Source organism: Marmota flaviventris, chromosome 9 (assembly GCF_047511675.1).
Source record: "Marmota flaviventris isolate mMarFla1 chromosome 9, mMarFla1.hap1, whole genome shotgun sequence".
Lineage (NCBI taxonomy): Eukaryota > Metazoa > Chordata > Mammalia > Rodentia > Sciuridae > Marmota > Marmota flaviventris.
This window is the reverse complement of record NC_092506.1, coordinates 58,483,674-58,507,462: the sequence shown is the minus strand read 5'-3', so window position 1 is coordinate 58,507,462 and position 23,789 is coordinate 58,483,674. Positions and strand designations below refer to the sequence as shown.

The following is a 23,789-nucleotide window of genomic DNA, read 5'->3' as shown; positions in this document are numbered from 1 at the left end:
CAGACACAGCAAGGCTCCTACCCTGAGACCTTTGTGATAGCGAAAGTTTCAGAGAGACCATCACTAGTGACATTAAAGACTGTCTGGAACCCCGCCTTTCTGTCAGCCAGCACTGTAACTGCTACTTCAAGGAACAAACTAAGCAGCACCCAATTCCATTATTGAAGCATGTTTTCTCTATATGTATAGCTAAAAATGCTTCACAGCTGCTTCCATTTGATTTAATTATCTATTAAAGAACAGCTCTTCTTACATTGTCTCTCCTTTACCATAACTGTAATATACTTTTTAAACATAAAGTTCCCAGTTGAAAGGGGTATGATTATGCATTGTTTTCTACATAGGGCAGGCAGATGCAGACCTCAGGATGTTAGATTTGTCTTAGTGTTTTAGTGACTATACTTTGATTCTTGGCTATACTCCTTCACTTCTATATCTACAAACTTTTAAATGAATTTAGCAGACACCTGTTTCTTGTTCTTTTGAGTAGCTTATCAGATTTGGATAGAATGGACATAATGGACCAGGCATTCACCATAGGAAATCTCAACCTTTTACAGCATATCCTTTTGGCATACTTGCTTTCTATTTGGCCCTTGCTCTCTCTACCTTATGACTTATTTGAAACAATTACTCCAATAGACCCCCCACCTCTGATGCAGTAGTTCCACACTCCAAAAGGCAGAAGTTTAAGGTTTTCCATCAACTCTTTCAAATCCAGGCCATTCTGATATGATCGGATCCTGATCACTTATTCTGCATCCCACACACTGTTGATCTGAGCACACAGAGAAGGACAGAAGGATAATGCTGGGACTGGAAGAATTATACACACACACACACGGGTGGAAAATGAAAACAACACCCTACATCTAACAGGCACTTTACAAGGGTAACTATAATATCCCCAAAGTGAACAGGTTCTGGTTATTTAAAAAAGTTTGCTAGGATTATTATTTCCCTGCTCCCGGGCTTTTCTTCAAATGTCTCATAATGGAATATATTTTAAGAACCACTTTCTGAATTTCTCATTTTTCTATTCCCATAATAGCTAACATTTAAGTTTTTAAGGATGTCATATTGTGAAAAAAAGTCATTTTTTTTCCTTTAAAAAAATCTGGGAAGTCATTCTATCATGATATTTTGTGGTTTTCTTTTATTTTTACATTTCTATGATTAAATGTCTGTGTGCAGACTTTTTCCCATGATTGAAATTGTGTTTAGTTTTGTGTTATGAAGCTATAGCTGGCACTTCTACTGTTGAGTAGAGATAATTCTCTGTGCCTCTAATTGTGGAAACTTATGACTTATGACTATGGAAACTTATGCAAATGACTATCAAAGTTTATTTTCTACAGTATTACAACTCTCTGGAGTCCTGTTTCATATCCTCATGTTATCTACTTTTACTGTAGTTTATGATGCCACAATGTGTCTCAGTGACTGTGTTTTGTTTCACAGTGCCTGATAATACAGGTTGATGAATACTAATGTGAGCATTGTAGGTTCAATTAACATATTCTGCCCAGTGTCCTTCCCCTTTTCTAGTATTTTAATCCTACCCCAATACTTGTATTGCAGAAAGGATTTATTTTAGTAGATACCACCGACTCTTATCTTCAAATGTCGTTTTCCCCACAGCTTCTCACCTAATTTTGTCCTGCTAGAGAGCTAATCAGGTATGCAGGGCCTACACAGTTGCTAATACCTTGAGGGATCTGCAGCCTCTACTTTGGACTGGCACCCTTGGATATGGCACAGGACAGATCTTCTCCATGGTTTCTTCTTGGAGACCAAAATCCAAGCTTTCATTCACCACAGCTGAGAGGATTTTGCAGCTTTGTCATCAAAGTCTACTCCTTAAACTTCTGGTTTGGATTCCTTTATCATCCTGAAGCTATAATGCAATAAACTTAATGGGGAAGAGAATGATTTATGGACATCAGTAAACTGCTCTCCATTAAGATATAGCAGGGCACAGTACCAAGTAATTCTGCTAAGAATAATGCCAATAATGTCTTCCACCCTACTCAGGGATCTAACTACTGGGACCTACATGATGATGGAGGAAGAAGAAGCCTACTTCTAGGATCCCAAAATACTTCCTTTCTATCATCCTCACTCTGTCCCAGGGACTCTTTCTTCCCTAAGGAAAATCATAGGTAACTGATCTCAGAAATTTAGACCAACAAATTTGAAAAACCCATGTACTAGGAAGTGAGACCCCAGAGATATTTGGGTTATAGTCCCTCACCTCCACAACCTGCAGGCCTTTAGACTCATGGGGCATCACAACACAATTGAGTCACAGAACCTACCTCAAAGATGTGCATCCTCCCCAGCCCTAAGGGCATGAGACTCAGTTGTTCGACCCAGACTTGACTGTCTCCTGAAGTTCACCCTAAATTTTTAGTCTTTCATTTCCTCTTAACTTTCCAAATATGCTTCCTCTCTCCCATATTTCCATTAATTTTTATCCTTCTACATGTTTACCTTTAGTCACTGGTACTCTGAAGAATGATGAGTCACATCACTAATGGATCAAAATTTTTCAGTATAGGTGGATTGGGGAATTGATGACTTTCACTGAGGTGTAAGAAACAAAGAATTTAGAATAAGGATGGACTGAGAAATCCTGAAATAGATTTGGAAATACTAAGCCAGAAATTCACCTGAGATACTCAGAAAGAAAGTTGGTACACTGGGAAAAGTACCAATATTAAACTAAGAGATTTAGGAATCATTATTATAGAAGATTCAGAGTTGACTATGAAAGTGGCCAAATTCTCTGAAAGAGGAATAAAGAAAGAATTGTTAATAATATACTCTCAGGAAACACCATTCTGTAAGGGAATGGATTAAAAATACATTAAAGGAAGCATCTTCAGGAAACAAGTCCATAGATCAAATTCTGTAAAACATTTTTGTAATGTGGAAAAATGGAAACGTTTCTGCACTTTAAGTCTCTTACTGGAATGGATGGTGAAACATCAGCATTGGAAGGGATGCTTCTTTGTACAAGAAATTCAGGGGCAAAAAATTCAAAGATCATTTTCAATAACTGATAAGATAGCAAATTTGAGCATTTTGCAGGTTAAAAAAGAAGAAGCCTGCATAGAAAGATAGAATGGTGCTTCAAAAGTAGAGTAGATTTCTGGCACAGGCAGATGCCAAAGGAAGAACTTTAGCAAAGAGGTAAGTTACACCTATTCTGAAATATTGACAGACTGTACCTTGAGACAAGGAAAACAAAGATAAAAGAATAAACAGTTTCAAGAGACCGTAAGGAAATTCATGGCTTCTTGGGATAGCAAAGGCTAGAATTCTAAGTCATTCTGGAGTGGATTAGAGATGACTCAAAATTTCCCCACCTCATGTTCAAAATTTAAAAAGACTCTGAGGTTGGAGAATAGATGAAGTTCCCAAAATCTTAAAACATGACCCATACTTTTCCAGATAATGCTCCATTTGCCCACCTACCCCTCAATTTACATCACACGCAAGATCCAAGCAATCTTTTTAATGTAGAACAGGCTTGGGCAGTGAGACAAGAGCTGTCCAAATATGCTCACAACACAAGCAGGAGGAATTCCCAAAATAAGTGACTTCCCTCCCCCTCCCCTTCCCTCTCCTTTTCTTCCCTCTATCTAGGGTGGTGCAGTGTGGGCATCAGCTGGAAGGTCCTGGGCCTATGGCATTCCCAGCAGTCTCTCAATGGCAGCGTAGATGTCTCCATCTGTGGCCATCAGGGCCTGCAGGTTGGCATCATGATTAGCAAAACCCAAGGCCTTCAGCTGCTCAAGTTCTTGATGGTAGCAACCTTCGGTGACAAGGTATGAGGATAATGAGGACTGGGTAGACTGCGAACAGGCATGGACCAATTCATGAAGGAACTGAAGAACAGCCAAGGTGGGTTGCACAGAGTTTTCTCTATGACCCCTATTTTCTGCGACTCCTCTAGCCCCATGTGGCCTAGCTGGGTCCCGTAAGAATGGACCTAGTGCAGGCACCTCCCTGGACAGTATTTGTAGGCCTTGTTCTATCTGTATCAGTGCCTGAAGTGCTCGCGGGTTGGTGAGAATGGAAAGTATTGGTATCTGATGATGCATGGGACTGCCAGTTGTCATCTGGTGTAGCAGACTTGGATTCTGCTGTAGGGCATACAAGAGTCCACGCAAAATAGAGGGTGAAGGTCTCAGCTGATTGGGTAGAGAATTTTTCTCTATGGACTGCTGGCTATCCTGAGAAGAAGGCTCCTGGCCTGAATGTATGTCTGGAATACCAGTCCTATGCCCTGAACTGGCCTGATTTGAGGCCATGCCCCTGACCTGGGTAACCACTCCTGTACTGACCTCTTGTTCCAATGGCCTAGCAGGCACAGAAGCAGTAGGAATGGTGGTGGGAGTATCAGAATTGCCATGAGCATTGGTTTCTCCTTTGCAGGACTCTGAACCTGAAATGTGGCCTTTAGAGACAACTAACAGGGCCAGAGTGGAGAGCATGAGCTGCTGGAGATCAGAGCAGATTGGATGCATGGCATTGTCACCACCTGGCACGGCCTTCAAGGTCTCCAGCCTCTGTTTCCCTGCCTCCAGGAGCTCCTGCTGCTGGGCTCGCTTCTGCAAGGTTTCCAGAGTCTTGAGAGCTGGGTCATGTTTCTGTACTGGCCTTGAGGATTCAGGAACGTGGTTGCCAGGAACGTGGTTGCCAGGAACGTGGTTTGCTTGTTTCTCATTGCCCAGACCTTGAATTAAAGGGTTTTCCAAGAACTGCACCACAGACTCTGGTGCAGTCATCAGGAGTTGAGTCAGCTGGCTAAAGAAGTCAGCCAGATCAGGTGAGCTCCAGGCCAGCCGACCAAGCCTAATGAGCATCGAAGCCCCCTCAGAGGCTAGTGCTTCAGAACGATGGGTGCTGTGGCCTGTGGTGCCTGGCATAGCTCCAGGGATGGCTAACCCTTTCAAACGAGTCCTCACCACCAAGTGGACTGTAGTGCCATCCAGGATGCCCCGCTGGCTCAGTAAATCTTGATCCCTAAGGATTTTTCCAGTGAAGATGAGTACCAATCGATCAATGTCACAGTGACGGCATTCAGCGATCTGCTTTTTAAAGTGACGAACACTACTATCTTCTGCCAGCAAAAATTCCTGGCAGTCCCGTGGGGTCTTGACAGACACTCGGATGATACGTGATGACGGCTCCCTACCAGACACCAGCTGGCTGTCCCCTGCTTCTTTCCTAGCCCGTGCCATATTTCCTTGAGACAGAATGCTAGGCCACCTAAGGATACTGTGGGGCACAGACCTGTAGAAGCCTAGATGTGGCACTGAGTACACGTGGGTGCTGGGATCAGTAGATGTCCAGTGATGTCCTTTCACCCACGTCCTGCAGAGGCCACCTCCTCAGTGTAGCCCTGCAGCCACCTGGCTCCCTTAGAGGGGGCGGTTACTCCACTCCTGGACCAGCCTTTGGGGATATGGTGTCAGTGATGAGGTCACAGTTGAAAGGCAGGCATGAATGGGGGAAGGGCAGAGGTCTCTACAACCTGCTTGAGGTTAGGCTCTCTTTATGATTTGATTTTTAACAGCAATAGAAAAAATAATTAAGTGTCCTTTCTAGAAGTATGTTTCACACCATCCTGTTTCACTATTGAATATTCTACCAGTGGCACTTGGCAAATATGGCTGAATAGGAAAGTCACTGATCTAAGCATTAGCTTAGGAGGTACTAATTCTAGTCACTAAGTTACTATCAACTGACCATGGCCCAGCCAAGGTCTCAAGTCTTTGTTTCTGTATGAATGGAATGGCAATATGTATCATTATCCCACAGAGCCTCACAGAGATCAGTAGCTAGCTTGCACCCCAAGGCCTTTCAGGGATGAAGGAATCCATCCACATGTTTCTAACGACACCTCCATGTTCCCCAAAAACTTGTAAGCAAAATTGCTTTCAGAGAAACAAATTGTGATCCCAACTCAGAGGATCAAGACTGAGACAAGATAAATAATGGGAAAATAACCGTATCTGGGTCATATGACTTAACAATTATTAGATTTAAGGTAACATATTTACTACAAAGGATACTTATCAATTGGGAGAAGACATTTCAACTGTAAAAGCAGAAAACAGTGAGTCTCTGAGGTGCTGTTTGGATCACTCCAGGTAAAGTCAAGTCTAATTCCTGCAGCGACTATTGATGACAGTGAAGATGAATGCATCACGTTATCTTAGGTTCGTAGCATTAGCTCTCACTATTATACACTTAACCCTTTTCCTGAATCTGAAATTTTCAGGGACGATAAAATCAAATTTTGGCTGCCTAGAATACTACCTGCAAAATATCTTGCTGGGTGTGGGGAACATGAGCATTTAGATCCTTCTACAATCTCATCATTTATCATATATTGATATATATATTCTTAAACAATGATTTGTTTTTGTTTGTTTGTTTGTTTGTTTTGATACTGGGAATTGAACTCAGGGCACTTTACCACTGAGCTAAATCCTCAGCACCCCCCATACACACTTTTTTGTTTTGTTTTGTTTTGTTTTTAATTTTGGGACAGTCTCGCTAAGTTGCTGAGGCTGGTATCAAACTTGTGATCCTCCTGCCTTAGTCTCCAGAGTCACTAGGATGACAGGTACGTGCTGCAGGCAAACACTGATTTGTTGGAATCAGCATCTCCATTGTCCAATCAATATCAAGATGAGTTAAGTTGTAAGTTCTGAGTTTCAAACAACCACCCACTCAGGAACTTTCATAGTGCCTCATGACTCACTGATGCCCAGCCAGACTACTGGGCCTCTCCTGATAATGCCCAGACCTCCAAACAGCTTCTAACATGCCAAGTATTAGAAGCACACCCAGTTCCTCTGCAGATTCTGTTTTGGTTGCCCCCAGCAGAAGCAGGTATTTTAATTAATGGTTCTGACTCTCTCTTAGGAAATACATTAATGTGCAGCTGGGGTTAAAATATCAAGAATCACCTTTTCATATCTGGTGTTTCTAGAGGATTTTCCCCTCATAGACCTGAGGTTAACCAACCCTTGCTCTCCTCTTCTACGGGCTCTATTATCAGGGATTGAAGAATAGCCAGGAGCAAGTTTTCAGAGGGAAATCAAGAATACTCTTTTTGACCCAAATTTAGTTTCAGGTCCCTATTAGATATCTACAGGACCCAAATTTAGTTTGAGGTCCCTGTTAGAGATCTAGAGTTGCCATATATCAAAGCTGGAGATGCAGACCTGCTGTTCCTCAGCATATATGGGTGTTATTGGAAAACATGGGACCAGCCCATCTACACTGACTGTGCAGACAGAAAAAACCATGTGGAGCCCAGAACTGATCCACATGCATGACTACTTGGTTTCACTGGGTAAATTTACAGAAATGGAATTACTCTTGGGTCAAAGAATATCAAAGTTTTAAGTTTATGCAACAATTTAAAGTGCTAGAGAGGCATCAAGGCCAATATTTTATAGGAAAATTTTAAGATTTAGATCAAGATGATTTAACAACCTTTTCTTATTAATGCATAACTGTATGCAATCGTTGAACTCCACGCTAGAAATTTAGTCTCTAGGAGCCTTGCAACTAGCAGTTTTGTGTTAAGTCAGCTTTCTGTCACTGAGACAAATACCCGAGATGACTTATAAGAAAGAAAAACTTTATTTTGTCTCATGGTTTCAGAAGTTTTAGTCCACAGTCAGCCGATTCCATCACTTTTAAGCCTGTGACAAAGAAGAACATCATAGTAGGGAGCACAAGGTGAAGCCAATTTGCTCACCTCATGGTGACCGGGAAGTAAAGAGAGAAAAGGAAAACAGGTTCAGAGTCCCAATATCCCCTGCAAGGGCACATCCCCACTTCCTTCTATCAGGTCCCACCTCTTAAATGTTCCACCAGCTCTCAAGAGTACCATTGGCTCAGGACCAATCCTTCAATACCGAGCCATGGGGGACACTTAAGATGCAGACCATAACAACTTTCTTTGTAAGTTTAGGCTCAAGTGTGTCCCGTGTCAGATGAGCAGCCTTAAGGGATTCTTTAAAATTGAAGAAGGAGAAAGATTACCTTGTGGTTGAGGCAACTGCCTAATATATCCCTAGCAGGTACTTGAGGTGTAACAAGCATGATATATTATTATTGATTCTAACTTCTAAGCAGGGAGAGAAAATTAAAGTTAAATAAACAATGCATACATATATATTTTAATATACATGCATAATAAATTTACAAATTATTTACATAGGTATAATAATCAATAACTAATAAAACAAAGTATTAAGAACTGAAAAGAGGGGGCTGAAGTTGTGGCTCAGTGGTACAGCACCTGCCTGGCATGTGTGAGGCCCTGGGTTCAACCCTCAACACCGCATATAAAATAAATAAAATTTAAAAATCCATTTACAACTAAAAAATATTTTTTCAAAAAAAGAACTGAAAAGAACATGTTAGTCATATCTAAAAGTAAAATGTTTGCTGATTAGTGACTGAATAAAATTTATAGTGTTAATAACATTAGGTTTTGGGGTAAGGGAGCCTTCATGTATAGATACAAGGACCAAAATTATGGTTATAGTAATCAATCATAAGGCACTCATTAATATTTTCCAGAATTAAGAACAGGCAATAGAATATAGGAAGGATAATGTGGGACAAAGGGGAGGAAGTGATGGAGATGGAAATTAAGCAAATTATGCTCCATGCATGTATGATTATGTCAAAATGAACCCTGCTATAATGTATAGTTATAATGCACCAATAAAAACATTAAAAGGAACAGGTAAAATTTGTCTGTGCAATGGAGAAGCAATGCACATGATCACCCCTTCATTAGTTAGGCTTTTTTACGTTTTATTCCTTGAAGTCCCTTTTTTAGTTTACATTGAGTCAAATTAATTATTCTAACTGAGGATTCATGGGGTTTCATCTTATCAAGCCCAATTTGTAAGTATCGAGGCTTATTTTATTTTTATTGTTTATTATTTTAGATTGTCAATGCACAATATATAATATATGGGGACAATGGGTATTATAAGAATGGAAAATTAAGACAAGAGTTAAAGTGAGGTTGTTATGGTTTGGATGAAGTGTCTCCTAAAACTCATGTGTAAGACAACACAAGGAAGTTTAGAAATGAAATGATTGGGTTATGAAAGCCTTAACTTAATCAGTGAATTAATCCATTTAAATGGTTTAACTGAGTGGTAATTATAAACAGGTACATTGTAATTGAAGGAGGTGGGTCAGTGGGAGAATGTCTTTGGATTAGATTTTATTCATGGTGAGCAGAGCTCTCTCTGCTTCCTAGTTGTCTTATCTTGAGCTGCTTCCCTCTGCCACACCCTTTCACTTTGATGTTCTGCCTCACTTCCAAGCCAAAGCTAAGAAGGTGACTATCTATGGACTGAGACTTCTGAAATGTGAGCTCCACATAAACTTTGTCCTCTATTTTTTTTTAAGTTTAAACCTCTTTATTGTGTAGCTAACACCAATTACATCTCAAGACAAATAATATCCTTTACTCAAACACCTGGTACCAAATGTGGCCATTTCAAATTTCTCCCTCATCGGAGCCTCTAATCTTTCAGGACTATTCAAACAATAATTGCCCTCTGATTTTTTTAAAAAAATTATTCATTCTTTTTAGTTATACATGGCAGTATAATCTGTTTTGACATATTTATACAAACATGGTGTATATCTTATTCTGATTAGGACCACAGTCTTGTGGATAAACACGATGTTGAGATTCATTGTGGTGTATTCATATATGTACATAGGAAAGTTATGTCAGAATCATTCTAGTGTCTTTCCTATTTCTATTTCCTCTCCCTTTCCTTCATTTCCCTTTGTCTTATCTACTGAATTTCTATTCTTCTTCAATCCCCTTCCCTTATCGTATATTAGCATCCGTGTATCAGAAAGAACACTTAACCGTTGTTTTGGGGAGATTGGCTTATTTCACTTAGCGAGATAGTCTCCAGATCCATCCATTTACCAGCAATTGTCATAAAGTCATTCTTCTTTATGGCCGATTAATATTCCATTATGTATATAAACAACATTTTCTCTGTCTATTCACTTGTTGGTGCACACCTAGATTGGTTCCATAGCTTAGCTATTGTGAATTGTGCTGCTATAAATATTGATGTGGCTACATCACTATAGTATGCTGATTTTAACTCCTTTGGAAATATACTGAGGAGTGGGATAACTGGGTCAAATGATGGTTCCATTTCTAGGTCTTTGAGTTATCTCCATACTGCTTTCCAGAGTTGTTGTACCAATTTGCAGTCTCACCAGCAATGTATGAGTGTACCCTTTTCTCCATATCCTCACCAACTTTTATTGTTACTTGTATTCTCAATAATTACCATTCTGACTGGAGTGAGGTAAAATCTCAGTGTAGTTTTAATTTGCATTCCTCTAATTGATAGAGATGTTGAACATATTTTTATATAGTTGTTGATTGCTCATATTTCTTCTTTCAAGAAGTGTCTGTTTAGTTCCTTTGCCCATTTCTTGATTGTGTTATTTGTTTTTGTGGTGTTAAGGTTTTTGAGTTCTTTGTATATTCTGGAGATGAATGCTCTATCTGAGGTGCAGGTGGCAAAGATTTTTCTCCCATTCTGTAGACTCTGTCTTTACATCCTTGAGAATATAGTGTAGCTCACCTTCTGAACTAGTCCTACAGTGTCCCTGACATACCATGGTGCCAACTGAAATGTGGGTTCTCTTAGTCCCACTCCTTGATTTCCCGATAGTGGATCAGCTCTGGAGACCTCTGGCACTGGCAGAGGAAAAATGTTTTCTTCTCTTATTACATCCAAACTCCTGAATCCTCTAGCTCTCCTGAGAATCGAGCAGTAAATCTCAGTAAATCCAAGCATGATGGCACATGATTATAATCTCATCGGCTTGGGAGGCTCAGACAGGAGGACCATGAGTTCAAAGCCAGCCTCAGCAATGGCAAGGTGCTAAGCAACTCGGTGAGACCCTGTCTCTAAGTAAAATACAAAATAGGGCTGGGGATGTGGCTCAGTGGCTAAGTGCTGAGCTCAATCCCCAGAAGCACAAAAAATAAAATAAATCCCAGTAAAATCCCTCTTTTCATCCACCACTGAGAAGGTATTTATCTACTTTCCTGGTCTCACACCATGAAGCACTTGGAAAACAACCTTATCTTCCTGCCATCTTCCTCTGACTGTTCTCCCTTCTCTGAAATTGTTCTTGTCAGGTCTCTTGTCAACAATGAAAAAGGTGACTAAAACAGAGGCATTCTTTTTTTTTTTTCCTCTATTTTATATTTAGTTACCCACTTACAAGGTTTAAGTTTGATAGAATCCCAGATATAGCTCTAATTCAAATCCAGTTTGATGTTTCTCAGCTTCTGGATTTTATCACTTGCCAAAGTTAACTTGGAACCTATGTTGTAGAGGCACAAAAAGTGCCTTTTTCTGTTTTTCATTATATAAATTCTTTAATATATGAAAATATTGGATTTCCAATTGCATCAAATTATGAAACTGTGCTTCTTACATCTAATTTATCAGCAAGTCTAAAATGCCCCGAATCTAACCATTTCAATATGGTGGGTGCTGTCAATACAGCAATAGCCTGCAAGGCTTTTTCCCCTACTTCTTCTCTTGTTCCATTAGTCATTACTTCCTACAAAAGCCAATGTAATCTTTTAAAAATATAAATCAATTCACCTCACCTCTTTACCCTAAACCATAAAGGTTTTCTGATTTTACTTAAATTAAATCTAAATTTCTTACCAAGTTTAAGTGTCCTCATGATTTGGCCTTGCCTCTCCATGACCCCATCTCCCAAGCTCCCTGTTCCAGTCACAACAGGATTCTCAAGTTTCTGAGTGAGTTCATTCCCACTTGTTAATCAATGTCTGAGAACTTTTGTTCCTGAACTTCACTCAGCTAACTAACTCCCTTTATTCATCACATTTCAGTTTAAATACTCTTCCTTTTAGTTCTTCCTAATTACCACCATGAAGAGTCCACCTGTCAATTTCTGCTTCCTTACCTTGTGTGTCTTCATAGCCCCTTCTTTGCTTGAAGGTATATTATTTAATTAATGGGTTGCCTGTCCCATATTTCTGGGTTTGATGAAAGTGGTCTAGAACATTTCTATCTCCCAGCATCAAGGAAAGGCCTTGCTATAGCAAGGATGTTCAATTCATATTAGCTGGATGTATAAATGCATAATTAGTTTCTCCCTTTCCTTAACCTTACACATCCAATTTTATCAAAAATTTCAGAAATCCTATTTTCATAATATACTCTTAATTGCCCACTTCTAGTCTACTTCTCTTGTTGAGAACCTTAGACTAAGCCAACCTAAGTCTACATTTCTCCTGAAAGTCTGCTGGGATCTTCTGACTTGACACCTGCTCTGCATTCTCCACCTGAGATCAGAATGAATGCCACATCCATCAGTAACACAGACTTCCTGGTTTTGCATTCACATTTCACCTTGAAGCACTCTTCCAAACCCTCTGCATGGTAGATACACTGGTATTTTTTTAATAATTTTTCAAACATATCCACCTCTAGCTAAATTCAGGGTTCCTTTTTAAATTTTTTTTAAATTCTAATTTGTTATATATGACAGCAGAATGCATTATGTTTCATATTATACATATAGAGCACAATTTTTCATATATCTGGTTGTATTCACAGTAGAGTCACCATTCGTGTCTTTATACATATACTTGGGATAATGATGTCCATCTCATTCCACCACCTTTCCTACCCCCATATTCTATCCTTTCCTTCCCTTCCCCTCCCTCCCCTTTGCTCTATCTAGAGTTCATCTAATCCTCCCATGCTCCCCCACTAGTCCCATTATGAATCAGCCTCCTTATATCAGAGAAAACTTTAGGCATTTGGTTTTTTGGGATTGGCTAACTTCACTTAGCATTATATTCTCCAACTCTATCCATTTACCTGCAAATGCCATAAATTTTATTCTCTTTTAATGCTGAATAGTATTCCATTGTGTATATATACCACATTTTTTAAATCTATTCATCTATTAAAGGGCATCTAAGTTGATTCCACAGTTTAGCTATTGTGAATTGTGCTGCTATAAACATTGATTATATGCTGTTTTTAAGTCCTTTGGGTATAGACTAAGGAGTGGGATAGCTGGGTCAAATGGTGGTTCCATTCCAAGTTTTCCAAGGAGTCTCCATATTGCTTTCCATATTGGCTGCACCAATTTGCAGTTACCAGCAATGTATGAATGTGCCTTTCCCCCCACATCCTTGCCAATACTTATTGTTGTATTTTTAATAGCTGCCATTCTGACTAGAGTGAGATGAAATCTTAGAGTAGTTTTGATTTGCATTTTTCTAATTGCTAGAGATGTCGAATATTTTTTCATATATTTGTTGATTGATTGTATATCATCTTTTGAGAAGTTTCTATTCAGGTCCTTGGCCCATTTATTGATTGGGTAACTTGGTTTTTTTGGTGTTAAGGTTTTTGAGTTCTTTATATACCCTAGAGATTAGTGCTCTATCTGATGTGCGTGTGGTAAAAATTTGTCCCAAGTTGTAGGCTCTCTATTCACCTCACTGATTGTTTCTTTTGCTGAAAAGAAGCTTTTTAGTTTGAATCCATCCCATTTATTTTAATTTTAATTCTTGCACTATAGAAGTCTTATTAAGGAAGTCAATTCCTTTTATACTTTTCTTTTGTATGAAACATGCTTCCCCTGGCTCTTCGAGTGCCTTGCCTTCCCAGACCCTTCAAGTCTAGGCATAAATACCTCCAGAAAGACATTCTGAACACCCTTCTAAAAAGTGTAGCTCTCTCCTTTTACTATATGCAGTAGCAAAATGCTTTATTCTCTGCACAAAATTTATCCTAATTGCAATTCAATAATTCTTTATGTAATAGAAAATCAAAAAGAATAAGGAATAAGAAAGAGTATGATCTAACCAAGTGCGATGAAGCATGCCTGTAATCTGGGGGTGCTTGGGAGGCTAAGGCAGGGTGATCCCCAGTTTAAAGCCAGCCTCAGTAAAAGTGAGGTGCTAAACAACTCAGTGAGACCCTGTCTCTGAAGAAAGTACAAAATAGGGCTGGGGATGTGGCTTAGTGGTCGAGTGACTCTGAGCTCAGTCCCCAGTACCCAAAAGAAAAGAGTACGATCTCAGCCAGGCATGGTGGTGCACACCTGTAACCCCAGCTACTTGGGAGACAGAAGCAAAAAGATCACTTGAGCCAAGGAATTTGAGACCAGTCTGGGCAACATAGTAAGACCCTGTCTCAAAAAAAAGTAATCTCTAGAAAGATTGGTTCAAATCCTGACTCCAGCTCCATCAGTTACTAGCTGTGTAATCGTGGTCTAGACCCTTACCATTGCCTTGCATTAGCTACTCATCTGTAAAATACATATAATAATAGTGCCTGCTTTATAGAGTTACAATAAGAATTAAATGAGTTAATATTGTAAAGGTGGTACAATAGTGCCTAGTTCTTAAGTGAGCACTCTATAAGAGTTAACTGTTACTTCTGAGGTCTATCAATTCCCTTAAATTGTAAATTTCTTAGAGAATATCTCTCTGCTTACCATTGTATTCCTAACACCAAGCACAGTTTATGGCATATAAAAAGTATTCAGAAAATAATTAATGAATTGAAAAAGGCTGCTTAATAACTTAGAAAGTTTCATGATGCATTATCAAGTTAAAAGGGCAGATTTATTAAACTATGTGGAAGGCCAAACATCATTGTTTTAATAGTGCTGTCTGGTAGTGAAATTATTTTTTATAATATCTTATTTTACTTATGTATTTTATCTACAATTGACATTTACATAAATAAATTATTAGAAGAGTAGAGACTAAACCTTTATCAAAGATGCATTCATTACTTGCATAAAAATCAGCACAATGTCTGTCTACACAAAGAATTCATACTGTAACTGGAGACAGGACAATTTCACCACAGCAGTAATACCATGCAGAATACATAGTGGAAAAAACTCTACTCAAAATAAGAATTATAATGTGTGCTTAAATAAACCCAAATATGTCAGAATTCAATGAAGAAGCTACAATGCTTTATAGAGGACAAATAAAACCTGAATTGATGGAAACATTCTCTACTCTGAGAGGAAAGACTGTCTATTGTAAATTTCTCAATTTTCTCTAATTTATATGTGTAGGAAAGCCAATCAAAAGCTCATTTGAGCTTTTCTGAAATCTGATATCTGCTATAAAGAAAATTTGGAAAAATAAAGACAAAATTAATCAATGGTATTTCACAGAAGAATAATGACTTAAGCACTGGGCCTTTGTAAATTAAATATTTTAATGTTAAAATAATTGAAGTATAATGTTAAAATAATTGAAGCAAAGAAGCAGAAATACACATACATACATATGTAGGATATGGTATTTGCAGGAGTCAAGTGTCCAAAAATTCCAATTAAATGCTACAAATCCTCTCCTGATCCACTTTTGGGGGAATATGGATTAAAGCACAGACTAATTTGTTTTGGTACCACTGTAAACAACATAAGCTTTGGAAATTTTAAGTCCTGGCTCTAATATGAAAAATTTTTATAAATTTAAGCAAAGTATTTCCCTTCATCATATTCCTCAGCTTTCCTCTTTGTAAATTGGGCATAATAATATTAACTGCACTAAAGGACTGTTATATGAAATCTGACTTAGAGAGTTTAATAGGGCCTGACATACAATAAACTCTAAATATCTGCTAGCTGCTATTAAAATACAACTTAAGTAGTAAGAACTTAAAACATCTAGAAAATATGTGTACATATTTATGATGGAAATATTAGAACATATTTTAAAAGGAAAGAATATGAATGCATACACACATTTCCCATTATCTGAATAATACCTTCCTCTTAAACTGCAGTCCACCTCTCTAGCTACTTGTGATGCAGATTAACAATGTAGATTGAATCAGTCTCTTTGGTGTGTGTGTGTGTTTGTGTGTTTGTGTGTGTGTGTATGCATGCACATGTGCACACGTTTGTGTTTGCTTTCTAGCAAATTTCTTGGTCAGAAAAAGGGTAAGATTTCTTTGGAAGGAGCCAGGCACTATGCCCAGTATGACCAAAGCTCTCTGAGACTGTCTTCTCCACCTACACAACTCCCATGTCAAGAACAGATACTTGGTCTTAGACTTCTGCCGACAGAGTGCTAGAGTTAGAGCAGGAACAACAGATGAGAAGTCCCAGGTGACCGGCACTTTGAGTGATATCAGCATGCAGGGATCCCTTCTCCTCAAAATTCCAACAGTCTTTATTCTTCCAGCCACAAATTCTGGTCCTATTTACCCAATCTCCCCAACCACATGGATGTCTGTGGGGACAAGGGGAGCAAAAAAGGATGGTTGGATTTGATCAGCTCACACTGTTTTCAGGTATGGAAATATTTCACTGAACTCCATTAATATGTACACTTAATATGTGTTAGTATTTTTAAAGAGGATATAACAAGAGAAAAATCTACTAAAATAACACTCTCCTCCCTGCCAGGTCTTTCAGACCTAGCCTACCTGCAGACCATCCTGGAAAGCTGAGTTTAAGGTCGTATGAGACTTCAGGTTGCTGGCCCAAATGGAAGTCAGGTAAGAACAATAAAATTTCTTTCCATGAAGTTTCTCAGATCTACTTGGCCCTCTCCAAATGATGAAAAGTATGGGTGGCATTGTACATCTTCCCCATTTAGACACAGCCCCAGATGAAAAAGAAGGCTTTCCTCTTCTTTTCCCCAAGAATCAGTGCTTTTGATTAGGACAAGAATTTCCACTTTGATGGGGAGCAGAGTAAGAAATGGAGACCTTAAAGATTCATGCCTCACCAAGAGATTGAAACCTAAGTCACTGGGATAAATTTGTCCCAAAAGTTTGTCTCATTTCCTTTAAGCCACATGCCAGAATCTCAAAGGTAGACAGGCTTGTCTAAATACCCTGGGCTCCAAGGGGAGATTGCTCTCTTCAGCTTATGGAAGGGTGACACAATGGGACTCTGATACTTAAACATACCCCCAGACACTTTTACTATAATGGTACCCTCCCATCAAGGACCCTTTTTCTTCTATAACACAGCATGAATACTTCTTATTCTTACACTCTGTTTTAAATCTATCAGACTCTGGGTTTTTTTTTTTTATACATGTGTGTAAATGTGTGTATAAAATATGCTCATATGAAAACATATTTAAAGAGATATAATACTCTTTTTTAAAAAAGCACATTTGTGCATTTCTTAGTAATTTGTGTTCTCTGGCATATTATGTGGAAAACATTGTTCCCTTGATTGTTTTAGGAGTTATAATACTTTAACATAGAAGTACATGGGCAATGGGAAATATTTCTGAATATGAAAAATAATTTAGGTGCCAGAGGCACCTCCTGTGTTACGTACCTCCTACTTAGTGCCTTTATACATATGGTTCTTCTCTTCAGTCCCCCTTCCAAGTTTTCCTACTTCCCCCTTACCACTTGTCAAGGGTTAGCCCTGAGTATACACTCAGTATAGCCCCCAGACTAAACTAACAACAAGTCCATCAATGCTATTTCACAGCTCCTTGTCAAAATCCATAATGATGAATAATGAGTATTCATATATTCAGTTAGAACAGCTCCTGCCACAATCTCATAAACTCATGAGGGCAGGATTGTGTCCCTTTTGTGCACAGTGAATTCCTAACAGCTAGCAGATACTATGCACAGGGTATGTATTAGATTTTTTTTTTTTTTTTTTGCAAGAAATCAAGTCTCTGAATCTGACTGCAAGGGACATTATAAACTAGTTGAGATTCACTAGAGAATTCAGCCTGATTCCTCATGCTCTACATCTATGCACTCAGGGATCAGAATTAACTCCTGAAAATGACAGCCAGCCATCTGGGGGATAGTCTTCAGGGACTGGGAACAAACCATGTTGATTCTTCAGCCAGGTGGTGGTAGGGAGCCCTAAAATGCAGGTAACTCGATGGCAGCTACTACAGGACATATAATCTGTAAGGCTTCTAGAAAGACACAAGGAAAGTCTCAGGACTCAGTCTTCATAGGGCTGCAGTAATATTCCCTCCTCTGACTCCATGACATGCCTGACTCTTCTAAATCCAAACATTGTGCTTTCTTTCCTCTCTAAGTCCTTCCATTCATAGAGATAGCACTTATTGCTAGCTTTTCTCCCATATTCTCCCCTGTTTTCATCTCCCACAAGAATCAGACTCAAACGGTGGCTAACACTGGAGATTGGATGTAATTGCATCTCAAAACAGGCATACACCAAGCTCAGATGGGGGCCCCATGGTAGTCCAGTGTTGGGGGTAGCTGGATCACACACAGTTCCCCCACCCTATTTCTGGCTCTTATTCTTCCTCATCAACTCTGGAACAACAATGTCTCCACAGTAAAGGGCATCATAGTAAATTTGGTTTATATTGCAGTTGTATTCAAGAATGGGAGAGCTAGGGTAATAGGATATGGGGAAAAGGCACAGAGGAAAAGATATGGTCTGAACAACTAAAGCTGCTACGACTGCCTCAGCTTCTCCACAGCAGCATCTACATCACCCCCTGTGGCAATGAGGGCCTGAAGATTGGCTTCAGGGTTCAGAAAGCCCATGGCCCGAAGTTGCTCCAGTTGTGCCCGGAAGTGAGCCTCAGGCTGTAGCTGTTGGGGACTGGCATTAGCTAAGGCTTGCAACATCTGGAGAAAGGGAGTGGAATGGAAGCCTAATTCTGAAGAACCCTGTGCTGGGGAAACCTGAGGGGCTGGAGCTGGGCGGGGATCCTCAGACATAAAGCCACCTTCTCTAGACTCTGTCCCTCCTGCCATACCGCCCAGCCCCGCTAGGCAAGGCATGAACCAGAGCAGGAGACGAGGTGCTTCAGTTGCCAGGATCTGCAGACCTTGCTCAATCTGCAGCAGGGCTTGCATGGCACGAGGGTTTGCCATGGCTGCCTGAAGATGCAGCAATAAAGGTAGCTGCTGATGTATTTCATCCTGCAAATGGGGGGCATGATTCAAGCCATCAGGCCTCAGAAATCTTGGATATCCTGGTGGTGGCATCCAGGGAGGCTCAGGGACTCCAGCAGTGGTTGTCATAGGGGAAGGTGGTGAAGGACCAAATGGAGCCCTGTTGGCAGAATCGCCAAGCCCAGACACAAGATCAGGCATGCTGGTGTTGTGGTTAGTAGAATCCTTCCCTGTACCGTCTTGGCCTCTACCTTGTCCAGTACTACTCTCTGAGGGATATCTCAGGAAAGCTGGACAGAAGGACTTTCCCTTGATTGTTACTGACTCCTTGGGGAGAGGCTGACCTGATCCAGGTTCCTGGGATGAGGATGAAGTTGGGGGAATTCTGTTTCCTGGTGATGGAGGTTCCTGCCTTGGGCTTAGAGTGGATGCAGTTCCCTGAAGATACGTTCCCAGGGACTGGGGGGTCTCATGAAATTGCTGGAGATAATCATAGAGTCCTATGTTACCCAGAAAGTTTGGGACCCTACTTCTAATTTCAGATGCATCCTGATCCCCAGACTGCCTTCCTCGCCTGGCCCCTGAACCTCCATATGTGGAAGTCCAGGGGTTGGGGAGAGGGTCACAATTCTCTGTCCTTGAAGGTTGGTTGCTGCTGCTGGTGGAATTAGTAGTTGTGGTTGTGGCAAAAGGGTTTCCACCAAACTGCTCCTGTACCGCATTAAGCATTGGGTCCATAATATCTGTGTACATGGTGCGAAGCACATTGTAGCCACCAGGGATGCTCTCCAGGTTACTGAGAGCCCTATCCTGGCTACGCATCATCTCTTGCATCATGGCAGGGTTACGTAGAAACTCCAGCGTCTGCCGCATGATTTCAGGGTTGTTGAGAATATGCCCAATCTCAGGGTTGTGCTGGATTAGCTGCTGCATATGAGGATTGTCAAGAACCAGCTGGCGCACCAGGCCCGTATTGGACAGCAGACCCTGGATGAAGGGGTCATCAATTAGCTGAGCCACAAATTCAGGCACTGATACATGCTGCCACATCAGTGAGTTTGGCTGGTCAGGGAAGCTACCAGAGGTCAGACCCAGCCCATTGAGGCCTACGAGGACACCTAAACTGAAGGTGGGTGGCCCATCTGTGGGATAAATGGAGCTTGGCTGAGGGAGTGATCCAGGACTTGGGCCTGGAGTAGGGACTGAGGCAGCTGGGCACTCAGGGCCCATGGCACGGCGCTGCATCTTGATGACCAGGTGAACGGTGAGGCCATCTCGTACTCCACACTGTGCCAATGAATCAGGGTCCTTAAGGATTTTGCCAGCAAATATTAGGACCAGCTGATCAGGGTGGGCCTTAAAGCGCTGAGATATCTCTTCCTTCAACTGCTGGATGGTACATGTGTCTGTAACTGAGAAATCCTCCTTGTCCTTGGGCGTCTTCACTGTCACCTTGATGAGGTGGGGGTCCTGGACTGGCGGTGGGCTGCCCTGTGGCAGAGCCTCTCCACTTTTGGCCATGGTTGGCAGCAGGAGTCCCAGGTCTGTGGGGACACAGCTGAGGGAATGGAGATGGAAGACCAAGATCATCCTTTCAGGCAGTGATGTTAAGTAGGAAAGGTGAGGATGAAGAGGGTCTTGGGCCTCAGGGAAGGGGAAGCTGCAGGGTGTACATAGAAGGGGCCATGAAGTCTCTGGGAGTGGACATTTTTGGAGGAATATGAGATTAAGAGATGTTGGGATCAGGGAAGGTAAATCTGGGGCCCTGGGGAAAAGGCCATCAGTTGATGAATGATGGGGCGAAGATAGGAAGAAGGGCCCAGTCTGGGGAACACATACCAATCAGCTGTGGCCCCGTCCTCCTTCTTATGCAGGGCTCCAAACCGCCCTCATCTTGCTTCACAGCCACCCCTGAGGCCTTCTGGGCCGGAACCTACTCCATCAGGTCACCTCTGTGACCTCAGGACTGGCATCATAACCTCACACAATGGATTCTGGAGATTCCTCCAAGGTGCTCTCGATCCCTGGGAACTTCTAACACCCTCCTTACCTCTTTTATTTTCTTTACCCCATTTGTGCTTTTCATAGTGAGGTCCCTGTACTGATCAATCCCTCCCAGGCCAAGAGCCCTGCTTCCACACAATCTCATATGTGTTGTATGGAAACTCAAACTGGGATTGGGCAATTGTACAAATTTCTTTAGTTCAACCAAATTCAGCTTCTTTCTATATAAAGGCCTTCTTCCTGGCATCTTATATCCCTGTTTTCTGTTTAATTCAGTATTAACCATGAATTCTTTCTATATTTTCAAAGTATTGATTTGCTGATGGGTAAAATTGGAATTATGAGAGAGGTGTCAAGGATGACTTGAGGTTTTCATTGTTTTGTTTTGTTTTTTAATATCTCCCAGGGAAACTCAAGAACAAATGATATTTATTAAGATAAAATAAAAATAAGCATGCTGTTAAGCAGAAAAGCAACATGCTGTAAAACATACATGTGCATGTGTGTATGTATATATATTATGTCTCTATTATAGCTAAATTGAGATGTAGGAAGATAGCTAAATATTTTAAGTCTAGAGTTCATAAGCATTTAGAGAGCCAATTAGTTAATGATTATAGAATAAAAACTATAGAGATTTTTTAAAATGCATTCCTGTGGCTCCACACCAATTCAGAATTCTGAAGAAGAAGAAGAAGAAGAAGAAGAAGAAGAAGAAGAAGAAGAAGAAGAAGAAGAAGAAGAAGAGGAGGAGGAGGAGGAGGAGGAGGAGGAGGAGGAGGAGGAGGAGGAGGAGGAGGAGGAGGAGGAGGAGAGAAGAGAAGAGAAAAGAAAAAGAAAGAAAGAAAGAATACAACAGTAATGTGGGAGGGAAGGGAGGAAAAATAGGCAAAGGAAAGAATGAATCTGATAATCTGATATAATTTTCCCATGTATATATATATATGAAAACAACAAAGTGAATCCCACCATCATGTACATCCATAAGAATGGGCTCTTCAATAGCTAAACTGTGGAACCAACCTAGATGCCCTTCAATAGATGAATGGATAAAAAAAAAGTGGCATATATATACACAATGAAATATTACTCAGCAATAAAAGAAAATAAAATCATGGCATTTGCAGGTAAATGGATGGAGTTAAAGAAGAAATTGCTAAGTGAAGGTAGCCAATCCCAAAAAGCCAAATGACAAATATTTTCTCTGATATAAGGAGGCTGATTCATACTGGGGTAGGGAGAGAGAGCATGGGAGGAATAGACAAACTCTAGATAGGGCAGAGGGGTGGGAGGGAAAGTGAGTGTTCATGAGATTAGAAATGATGGTGGAATGTGATGGACATCATTACCCTAAGTACATGTATGAAGACACAAATTGGTGTGAATATACTTTGTATATACAATTTTTCATCTCTCTATAGAGATGAAGTTGGGGGAATTCTGTTTCATCTCTATAGAGAGATGAAAAATGTGCTCTATATGTGTAATAAGAATTGTAATGCATTCTTCTGTCATATATAAATTTTAAAAATTAATTTAAAAAAGAATGGGACTCTTAACTAGAATAAGATATATTCCATGTTCATAAAATTATATCAAAATGGATTCTACTATCATGTGTAACCAAAACTAACCAAGAAAATTTAAGAAATTATAAAGAATTTTCAAGTGAAGAATTTCAAAGAGGAGAGAGTAATTCAATATATCAAAATGATCCTGGTAGTTCAGTAGGATGGGGACTGAGAATTGATCACTAAATCTGATTTAAAAAAAAAAAAAAGCTGAAGGCCACATGAGATCAGTTTTGAAAACAGAGGTGGGGCAGATAGCTTGTGGTTAGGAGCAAATGAAGATCCAACAAGGGTATTATAAATTAGCAAAGGGGATAAAGACTAGTGGGAATGTGGGGTTTAAAAGCTTTTTAGTGTTTCTTGTTTTGTTTTTCCTGAAGGTAAGAATAGTGCATGATGTTTTTATTTTGATGGGAACATCCAATAATGAAGGGAAAATAATGCAGGAGAAAAAGAAAGCAATCATAAGAGTAAATCATTTAATAGATAGGTTACAGCAATTGGGAGAGAAAGTATCCACATATAGAGTTTGGTTTAGGGACATGGACAATTTATTCATGATAACAGAACAGGAGACAGAATGTGCAAGATACAGGTGTAAGTTAGTTGTCCATTTGGCAGTGGACATGGTAGAAGTGCCTTTTGGTTGATCTCTTTTGTCTTCTTGTTAAAATAGGCAAAATATCAGCTGAGATTCGGAATATAAGTGGACATTGAAGATTTGAGAAAAGCAGAAAAGATATGAAATAGGCATCTAAAAGGATAAGATAATGAATTGACTAGGCAAATGGATCTCCGTGTGTGGTCTTCAGACCAGCAGCACTTGGAAATATTGGGATGAAATTAGAAAGATGACTTGGGAGCTTGGACTTTTTTTGGTGGTGGTGCTGGTGATTGAACCCAGGACCTTGTGCATGTGAGGAAAGTACTCTACCAACTGAGCTATATCCCTAGGCCTAGGCTTTTTAAAAATAAATGAAGACAAACAGATTAAAAGAGGTATCTTTTTTTTTTTATTTTTTTTATTGTTGGTTGTTCAAAACATTACATAGTTCTTGATATATCATATTTCACACTTTGATTCAAGTGGGTTATGAACTCCCATTTTTACCCCATATACAGATTGCAGAATCACATCAGTTACACATCCATTGATTTACATATTGCCATACTAGTGTCTGTTGTGTTCTGCTGCCTTTCCTATCCTCTACTA

The 23,789-nt window shown here is 40.1% G+C and overlaps 2 protein-coding genes across 2 annotated transcripts; both read right to left on the bottom strand.

The window, feature by feature from the left end:
* Window positions 1-3,689: 3,689 nt before the first annotated feature.
* Window positions 3,690-5,252, bottom strand: LOC114098559 (ubiquilin-1-like). Its single transcript, XM_027942802.2, has one exon. It carries the CDS (start codon window positions 5,250-5,252, stop codon window positions 3,690-3,692), a length of 1,563 nt encoding a protein of 520 aa, XP_027798603.2.
* Window positions 5,253-18,554: 13,302 nt separating this feature from the next.
* On the bottom strand, window positions 18,555-20,591 carry Ubqln3 (ubiquilin 3). The gene has a single exon (XM_027942729.3). It carries the CDS (start codon window positions 20,589-20,591, stop codon window positions 18,555-18,557), a length of 2,037 nt encoding a protein of 678 aa, XP_027798530.2.
* Window positions 20,592-23,789: the final 3,198 nt, after the last annotated feature.

Excerpts from the sequence above, each read along its gene's own strand:
- LOC114098559 (XM_027942802.2), bottom strand. The coding sequence starts at position 5,252 with ATGGCACGGGCTAGGAAAGAAGCAGGGGACAGCCAGCTGGTGTCTGGT.
- Ubqln3 (XM_027942729.3), bottom strand. The coding sequence starts at position 20,591 with ATGATCTTGGTCTTCCATCTCCATTCCCTCAGCTGTGTCCCCACAGAC.